Here is a 10,479-nt window from a genome sequence, read left to right as displayed (position 1 = left end):
TTAGTTCATTGATAGACTGACCACCCCTCCTGTCTTCCTCTCCCCTCCCTAATACACACCTTTGAAATGTGAGGGTCTCTCAGGGGAGATGTAGAGACAAACCAGTCCATGTGTTCAGGTCAATAGTTCACCAGGTTTAAAATACATCTCCTGTTGATCACCTTCATCTTGGCCAGCTGTTGACATTATCCTCTTACTGTAGATTACATTTACATTCCTATATCACATCATGGAAATAAAAGTAATCAGTCACAATGCATTTTGTATATATTTTAATATTCAAAAAATAATTCAATTTTGGCTTTTTGGTACATACACAGCCTGTTTGTTTTTGCTATACAGTGTAGTACTCTACTATTTTGTTAGGAAATTAAAAGTGCAAAGTAGTGGACCACGTTGCAGACAATGTTATCCTCAGTCCACCACGCATAGTAAACTTCAACGCTCCAAAGCCTTGTTGACTTCTGCATTTATAAACCCATACAGGGACTGAGGTGTGACTTTCATAATACAGATATCTTGGTTTCAGTTTTTTTCTTCTCTCTGAATGAACAGGGCCCATTTCATTGTGACCCACATCCACTTAACGTGCAAAGTAAAACTTGCTGTCCAAAAAAAAGCATTCCGTCAGAATGTCCATAGTCCATCACAGTATAGGCCCATACTGTATGGGATGCTTCTTCAAAATAACATGTCGAGCTACAGATTTATAGTCCATGGTAAAGCAGCAAATGACGGGCCAGCCCGCATTCATTTATCAATGCTTTTGTTCCTATGATAAAAGTAATATCAAGTTTGTTTTGGTTAACCTTAGTAAATATCTTGCACCAATAGGATCACCCTCTTGCGTACAAAAGCATCATTCAGCTATAGGATTCACAGCGTCAGCAACTTTTACAACCCAATGAAAGGAAATACAACAATCACCGCAAAGTAAATGTCATTTTAGGGCAACATTGGCATACCCAAACAGCATTTAGATACAGTAATGTTGCGTAGGTTTAGGTTAATCAATGGTCCATAGGCTACCACCCATGGGCGGTCGTTATCGTTTCTTCTTTTGCTTTAAAGACTTTCTCCGCTTTACTATCATCTCATATAATTTGTCCATACCCTCGTGGAGTCCCTCGCCAATTATGGCGCAGCAAGGTTGGACGTGGTATGTGGTGGATGGGGTGAGCTCGTGGAGAGCCAGCTGTTTTTCGATGTCCGCGACTGGAAGAGATTTGGGCAGGTCCTGCTTGTTGGCTATCACCAGCAGCGGTGTCCCCTGGTTCTCCGCGAATTTGGTAACTTTATGCAGTTCCGTTTTAGCCTCCTCCAACCGATCGACGTCTACCGAGTCCACCACATAGATGATGCCGTCCGTGCACCGACTGTAGGATTTCCATAGGGGTCGGAGCTTCTCCTGGCCTCCGACGTCCCAGAAGTGACAGCTGATCCCCTTTGCAGTACCATTACTGAGTTTGATTTTCTCCGTGTTGAATCCAATCGTTGGCACGGTGTTTACGAATTCGTTGAATTTCAGACGATAAAGAACAGTCGTTTTGCCAGCCGAATCCAACCCCAGCATCACAATGTGAAGGGATTGGAAAGCAGATATGTTGGAGAAACTGTTGCCCATTTTCAATAGCAGGTGAAAGGAACGTCTAGCTTCTCTACAGAACCTATGTGATGACCTAAAACAGCGTTCCAATGTTCAATACGCTCGTCGTTGAATCCACAACAATGATAGCCTATCAAAAAAACGTAAAGTCAATGTGTTTACAGGCCCGACGTGCGCTTTGGATGGTTCATCCTCGTTTCCCCCTCAGAAGCATTGGGGAACAGTGTTCTCGTCTGTAGGACGCAGCGCGGGGTTCATTAGAATTCTTCTCCACACTCCAAGATTCATTTAATTTTGCAACTGTCGAACTCCCCACACTCACCAGACACCTAAAGGACGATCATGGTGGGTTACAACAAACACACTGCTTGCTGTCTCGCTCTACTGTTTTCCCCGTGAGCACTGCGCACTTGTCTCCCGTCCCCACGTCTCCTCTATAGGCACGTTGGCTGTCCAAAAAACGAGCCTCCGTTCCGGGAATGAAGAAGAAAAAAAATCCACCTGCGAGTCGTGGATGAGTCCAAATTATCCCGAGAAATGGCTACACTGCGTCCATAAACAAAATGACAATTATTGCAGCTATGAATTTGGGTTGATGTTATGAGCTCTATGGTGGGCTACGTGACGGCACATGCGGTCCGACTCCTACCACTGCGGCCGCAGCATACACACTGATGAGAGGATGAGGGAGCAGAAAGCAAAACAGCGCAGTAGCCTGCCTACCATAACATACGCTCCACCCATTCGAGCCATGCCAAACAAAGTGCACATTTATTATTATGGTGGCCACATGCACGTTGCTATGGCCACATGTACGTTGCTACGGTCGTGCTTATCGACATGCATATCGAAATCCATATAGCTAGAAATGTATAGGCGTAATAAATAGCCTACCCCTTTGCCCTTTGCGTATTTCTAATTTGATTCGATTCACCAATAGGCCTGTGGATTAAAGGAGTGAGAATATTCCAGATCAGATAATGATAACGAAAATGTATACAGTGCAAAGCATAGGCCTAGGTTTAAAGCATACGCCTATGCAGCTGTGCAAGCTATTGATCAATTACAATGCTATTAGTTAATACAATAGTAGGTATTTTAATATTGAGAATGAGCACCTTATTGTAGGTATTGGCTACGAATGACTATTTCGATGTCATTTTATGTCCATAACATTATTATAACGTAAAAACAAATGAACTGGTTCTAGTAATATGCCTAATATCCTAAATACATGCACAACTAAACGATTAACTATAACTGACCTATATTCAGTAGAGAACATTTGTATGGGGTTAACAATTTCAGAATTCCATCCTGAGATTTTAATGCAATATTTTCATAAGGGTAAAGAGTTTTTTTTGAAAGAAGTCTATACATGGAGGACGACGCCACCTTCTGTCGAAGCCCAGCAACAACAGACCGTAAATAAATAGAAGCATGCCGAGCCGCTTAAGCGCATGTGCGCCTGTTGTCTAACCCAAGCGCGTGCTGTTTTGTGGGGACTGGGGACATTTCAATGACACCTCTATCAAGTCATGTTTGAATAGGTTCATAAACAAATCCACTCATGTGATAGGCCTCCCCTAACCTATATGATATAATAGGTTTATGTTCAGAAAGGGTAAAGCATTTGACTTTGTGTTGGTTAAACATGGCTTACTAATCCAAGCTACAAGAGCGTTCGTTTGCTAACCATGATACAGGAATTTGAGGTGACAAATTACAGCAGGGCACTAGCAGGACTGCACCTACCTCATGTGAAAAGCATCCATCCCCTCAGCAACACTCCAGACATGCTGTTCCAGGTTATGCTTGTCATTCTCAATTCGGCCCCTGATAAAACCCACAGATTACTGAGTGTTATGGGACTGGGTTTACTATTTCAAACCATAGAAATCGAGGTATCCAAAACGGTGATTTAGAACTGTGGACAGTGTTGAAAAATCAAGTGTGAAAGCTGTGTTGTAGAGGATGTCCTATATAGGTGTAGTAGGGATACGGTAGGTGCTTTTGGCCTGATTCCACACAATAATAACCCTCCTACACACCCATATACATTTGGGTACATAATACATACTGGGTCATACATACTGGGTCTGAACCCTTTCCTGTGCAACTGGGTCCTGGACTTCCTGACACGCCAACCCCAAGTGGTGAAGAAAGGCAACAACACCTCTGCCACGCTGATCCACAACACAGGGTCCCATATTGGTGCGCGTGCTCAGCCCCCTCCTGTACTCCCTGTTCACTCATGACTGTGTGGCACTGGTAGAAAATGTACCCAATTGTCATACTTGAGTAAAAGTACAGACACCTTAATAGAAAGTTACTCAAGTAAAAGTGAAAGTACCCCAGTAAAATACTACTTGAGTAAAAGTCTGAAAGTATTTTGTTTTGAATATTAATAATCTTGTTTCTCATGGTCTGAGTCCTTTAGGTGCCTTTTGGCAAACTCCAAGCGGGCTGTTATGTGCATTTTACTGAGGAGAGTCTTCTGTCTGGCCACTCTACCATAAAGGCCTGATTGGTGGAGTCCTGCAGAGATGGTTGTCCTTCTGGAAGATTCTCCCATCTCCACAGAGGAACTCTGGAGCCATGTCAGAGTGACCATTGGGTTCTTGGTCACCTCCCTGACTAAGGCATTTCTCCCCCGGTTGCTAAGTTTTGTTTGGTGGCCAGATCCAGGAGTCTTGGTAATTCCAAACTTCTTCCATTTAAGAATGATGGAGGCCACTGTGTTCTTGGGGACCTTCAATGCTGCAGACATGTTTTGGTACCTTTCCCCAGATTTGTGCCTCGATACATCCTGTTTCAGAGCACTACAGACAATTCCTTCAACCTCATGGCTTGGTTTTTGCTCTGACATGCGCTGTCAACTGTGAGACCTTATATAAACAGGTGTGTGCCTTTCCAAATCATGTCCAATCAATTGAATTTACCACAGGTGGAGTCCAATCAAGTTGTAGAAACATCTCAAGGATGATCAATGGAAACAGGATGCACCTGAGCTCAATTTTGAGCCTCATAGCAAATTGTTTGAACACTTATGTAAATAAGGTATTTTTCTTTAAAAAAATATCAAAAAATGTGCAAACATTTCTAAAAACATTTTTTCAATTTGTCATTATGGGGTATTGTGTGTAGATTGCTGAGGGGATTTAAACAAAAATCAATTTCAGAATTAGGCTGTAACGTAACAAAATGTGGAAAGAAATCAAGGGGTCTGAATACTTTCTGAATGCACTGTATATACTGTATCCTCGACATAGCTTATTCTAATGTTTATACTACTGTACAGTGCATTTTAGTTACACTGTTTATACACACCACATATTTATTTATATACAGGATTCTTGACATAGCTCACGCTAATATATCTACTACTGTACATATAATTCCTAGAATATCCTGTGTAAATTCATCCGGTGTAGATGTGTTTTGATTGCATGTGGATTACTATTACAGTGCTATTTGGGTTGTTAATTGGATTTGTTCCAACATTTCTTGATTTCTTGTTGCTCTTTCTGTTTTTTCAATTGATGATTTGTGTACGTGTTTGACATTTTACTGCATTGTTAGGAGCTAGTAACATAAGCATTTCGCTGCACATGCTATGACATCTGATAAACGGTGTACTTGAGCAATAAACTTTTATTCAATTTTTCACATTTAGAACTGATAGGCTTACAATACATGAAACTGTCAAAAACAGTTGAAAAACATTGGTATCGTCATTCACTCTGACCCTAAAAAGCCCCAGAAAACCAACTGTAATCCTGTTGTATTCTAGTAGCCTTCATTCCACAAATACAAAGTGATAAGCCCCTTAACAGAACAGAACACATGCACATACTGTATCTGATAGGTGCCCCATCCCATATGTTCCTGGTTGGGTCTGAAACTCAAAATATTAGCAGAGAGCGTGAAAGGGCATAGGCTATACAAATTAATGCTCCACTTGACCCGAGTAAAAACATAAAATAGCCTACTCATATTCAATTTCAGCAATTGATGTTTGATTTATTTCATTGTGAACATATGGGAATACGGAAGTGATTGTTAATTGACATTAGCAGAGTTGCTATGAACCCAGATTTATATGAATGTTAAAGGGATCCTCGTTAGCCACTTTATCATTTCATCAGAATTTATCTGTCCTCCACAGGCCTTGTTTTATATAATCTAATGAAGTAGCAACAGAGGAGTGCTCACTCTAATTGAAGACTGGAGGGGAAGGGGCCTCCCTCTCTTTTCTCTCTCCCTATCTTTTCCCTCTTCAGTCCTCACCCTCCTTTTCCCTTTCTCCCAGCAGAAAGGTGTACACGTGCGCGCACACACACACACAGTTTTGTACCGCTATCCTTGTGGGAACCAAATCATTGATTCCCATCCACAATTATATTTTCCCTAACCCTAATTCTAACCCTAACCCCTAACCCTAACCTTAATTTTTAACCCTAACCCCTAAGTCTAAAATAGTATTCTTCCTCGTGGGGACTGGCAAAATGTCCACACTTGTCCGAATTTTCCTTGTTTTACTATCCTTGTGAGGACTTCTAAACAAACACACACACACACACACACACACACACACACACACACACACACACACACACACACACACACACACACACACACACACACACACACACACACACACACACACACACACACACACACACACACACACATTCCTCTCCTCCTGAAGTCACGAGGAGCTCTTAATAACGAAATTGGACAGCCCTAGTCTCCCTCAACCTATGCAGCCTCTACTCTCACTGTGGTAATGGGCACTGGTTAATATCTCATCTCTCTGGGCCTCCCCTCTTCTGACCCTGCCAAATGGAATGGTTCTCTGAGCTCCAGCCTGCACGCCTGGCATGATGCTTCAAGCCTGCTAATGGACACACAATCCCCCACAGAGAGGCACGGGGAGGAACAGGTTACCTAGAAGATGGCTCATTATCGTGGGAGTATATTGGAATGTGTTTTCTCTACGTTTCAAGATTTAAAGGCTTTTCTGAAGGACTGAAGATGTTTTAGTTCACAACTCATTATCACTGCCTTATCAGGGTGAAGTTGTACTGTTTTTAGTACATTATGCTTCAGGTTTATGGTGGAGATCAGCAATGTGACATTAGGTTGGGTGGTAATAACTTCATACATTTATGATGGCGGTAATGTTTTAGCACTTCAGCACTTCACTGAAATTTTAATGCTCAAAGAACAGAACCCAAATACATTTGAATATTTGTCCACTAGATGGCAGACTCTGACACAAAACCCCTGCATCAAATTCTCGCTATCTTCTCTAGAGGTTATTACAATAAGCTAAAATCGCACTATTTACACTAGTCAGGATCAGAGATTAGGGTCAGGTCTAGTTCACAACTGAAATAGATGGATGGTTTAATACCATCTGTATCTTGTATTTTCACAGCCACAGCAGAACACACATGCATACACACTACAAAGTCAACCACCTTGCCATGTAACATCAGTCAAAGCAGCAAAAACACACTCTCATGCTAACACTCACACTCCCCCCAGGTACGACTGTTTATCACTATTCCTCAGTGTGCCAGTCACTGCAGAAACATTGCACCACCCCCTCTCTCTCGCACACACGCACGCACGGACGTACCAACGAGTGCACACACACATACTCCCAGGTGTGTTTCATCCTGCAGCAGGAGTTAGAGGGAGGGAGAAAGAGTTTTTTTCAACCTGGAGTCTTAGAGGAGACCTAGCAGATGTGCTGTCAGTAATAATCCATCTCCTTTTAGTTACCTCCGCTCCTCCTGCTTTTGATAAGACCTCTTAAAGATTCATTAAAGTTTCATTTCAAGAACCTGCAATCATTGAGTGCTTTTGGAGTAAATCCTACAATTTCCAATGAGAGTAATAAAAACTAGCATTTTCTTATGTGATTTATTCATTTCACCAAGCATTTCGTTTTTAAGATTTTTCTTTGTGTGGGAGTGAGCCTTACCCCAAATATTTGGACTGTGCTTGGACATGTTTTTTGTTAGTTTCGGTCAGCCCAAGTCTCTAGAGTACACCACAAGGTGTGGTTATTAAATCGTTTTAGTCTACACTCCAGTTACTACATTGACTTGTGCAAATTTCATGCTATGTTGCAGCTCATCATGTCTAAACATGGTATCGTTGTGATGCAAATACAAGATATTAAACATTCATGAATTAAATGAATGGAACTAGGTCACATTGAACTGTGTGCCACGGTACAAACCAATGGCCAGTGGTGGAAAAACTACCCAATTGTCAAGAGGAAAAGTAAAGATACCTTAATAGAAAATAACTAAAGTAAAAGTAAAAGTCATACAGTAAAATACTACTTGAGTAAAAGTAAAAAAGTATTTGGTTTTATATATACTTAAGTATTGGAAGTAAATGTAGGCCTAATTGCTCAAATATACTTAACTATCAAAAGAAAAAGTAAAAGAATAAATAATTTCAAATTCCTATATTAAGAGAACCAGACTGCTCCATTTTTTAAATTTTAATTTACGGATATCAAGGGGCACACTCCAACACTCAGACATCCTTTACAAATGAAGCATGTGTGTTTATTGAGTCCGCCAGATCAGAGGCAGTAGGGATGACCAGGGCGGACTCTTGATAAGTACGTGAATTTGACAATTGTTCTGTCCTGTGAAGCATTCAAATGTAACGAGTGCTTTTGAGTGTCAGGAAAATGTATGGAGTAAAACGTATATTACTTAAGGAATGTAGTGAGCTAAAAGTTGTCAAAAGTATAAATAGCAAAGTACAAATACTCCAAAAAAGTACTTACAGTATGTAGTACTTTATGGTATTTTTTACTTAAGTACTTCACACCACGGCTAAAAGTAACATTTTTGTAGCTCTGGTAACTACTGTACTTCCTCCATAACTAATAAAGCACACCAGGTTTTCCACCATCTAGAACCAGTACCAGTACCAACACACCAGGTTTACAACAAGCTATAATTTATGAATAGATGAAGGAGGAAAAGATAATGAGAATATTAATGACTAGATTTTCGAGGACAAAAAGACATCATGTTCAGTACTTATAATAGGGTGGCCCATAGCAGGTTGTAGGTCCTGGTAATCTATAGCCAGTTTACGCAGTTATCTTGTCAGATACACAACACACACACACACACACACACACACACACACACACACACACACACACACACACACACACACACACACACACACACACACACACACACACACACACACACACACACACACACACACACACACACACACACACACACACACACACACACACACCCCTGACCATTTATCTCTAGAAATGTCTACTGATATTCAATAAGGCATACCTGAGACTTCTTTCAATCAATGCTCTTTGGAGAGGTTCTCAAGCTGCCATGTTAGCCTATGCGCCTTTTAATGTCCATCTTTTTCATCATTCACTACTATTGCTGTGGTTGAAATGGACCTGCTGACGTTGAAATGAATACAAGTGAGATCGTATCTATAATACACTGATGTAACTTCTGATGTAACTATGGACGTTTAGCGTGTAGCCCTCCAGATTCGCGAAGGCTCTATTTTCATGAGCTTCCTCATTCATAGACAACTACCACCCATGTTTACCCCACCCATTAAACAACACACATCATACATTCTTACACATTGAACAAGAGGAACAACAATTCTGCATCTGAATGGATATCCATAGACTTCTACACATGCTTCGCCGTTCCTTATCACAGGCACACAGGACCACGCACCCGTGCTGACTTTAAAAGAGGTCCATGTTGATATTATTCTGAGGCTGACAGTTGGAGATAAAAGCCTGGGTTATGTCATGGTAGATACGCCTCGCCATAAGCTGTAATGGGGGATCATGGTAGCAGACATCCCCAGCTTGCATCACTGAAGAGAGCATCCTGTCTTCTATCCTCAGGTGGAGCATGAGAGTGCTTTCTGGGGGTTGGGAGAGAGGGAGAGTGGATGTATGGAGGATAGGAAGATTGAATGAAATCCCACTTTCATGCTTCATGTATCAACAAAAGCATTGAAATGCTTTGATGGAAAGGTGGAGGATGTAGAGTGCATGTGTGTGTACTCACACATTGTGCTCGTAGTTTGTGTACTCTCACATAGTACGTTCAGCAGAGACAAGGCAGAGGAGGTAAGATGTGCGAAAAAGCTACCCAATGTATGGCAGTAGTGTATACGTTGTAGAGGGTTGATGTTATGGCATTACATGATCTGAGAGAGTAGAGCAGACATCACTATGACATGGAGAGCCTGTAGGCCTATGCACAAAGCCAAACAGCCCGTAAAGTGGCTTTTAATAAATGATACTACCTCGCTCTTACAATGAGTGCCGTCTGCAAAGCCAATAGGCTGGAGGATGGGGAAACCGGTGAAGGTAGTTGAGTCCCAACTGTGACAGATACAATTCTCATCTTTCTACAGAGAAAGAGATTACTGATATGGTGAGTTAGGGTTCATGTTTGGGAGGGTAGCCACTAGGTTTCTGCTGTTGATATCAAAGCTTGCCTTAGTTCATCAACCTCCCATCCCATTGCACAGAAATATACAGTAGGAGCTGAAAGGGAAGCTGTACCAAAGAGACTCTGGGATGATGGCATCCATTCAGGCTGTGGCCTATTTCCCCACGTTGACATGGTAAATGTTTTACGGGTGGCACGGCGGCAGACAATCAGCTGATTCACCAGGGTCTTGTCAGAGAGGGCTGCATGGGAACGGAGCTGGCTTCTGTTTGACATGGGCTGGCCTACCAGAGAGCATTCTGGGAAGGTTGCAATATCCATTAAGATCATGGTTTGGATACAGGAGTAGGATGCCATTTGTAATTT

At 41.7% G+C, this 10,479-nt stretch overlaps 1 protein-coding gene across 1 annotated transcript; it reads right to left on the bottom strand.

Moving 5' to 3' along the window:
- Positions 1-255: 255 nt before the first annotated feature.
- On the bottom strand, positions 256-2,293 carry arl4cb (ADP-ribosylation factor-like 4Cb). Its single transcript, XM_029711308.1, has one exon. It carries the CDS (start codon positions 1,622-1,624, stop codon positions 1,046-1,048), a length of 579 nt encoding a protein of 192 aa, XP_029567168.1. The 5' UTR covers positions 1,625-2,293; the 3' UTR covers positions 256-1,045.
- Positions 2,294-10,479: the final 8,186 nt, after the last annotated feature.

The sequence above is a fragment of the Salmo trutta genome, chromosome 24, assembly GCF_901001165.1.
Source record: "Salmo trutta chromosome 24, fSalTru1.1, whole genome shotgun sequence".
NCBI classification, from domain to species: Eukaryota; Metazoa; Chordata; class Actinopteri; order Salmoniformes; family Salmonidae; genus Salmo; species Salmo trutta.
The sequence above is the reverse complement of the archived record's forward strand: the minus strand, read 5'-3'. Positions and strand labels throughout refer to the sequence as shown.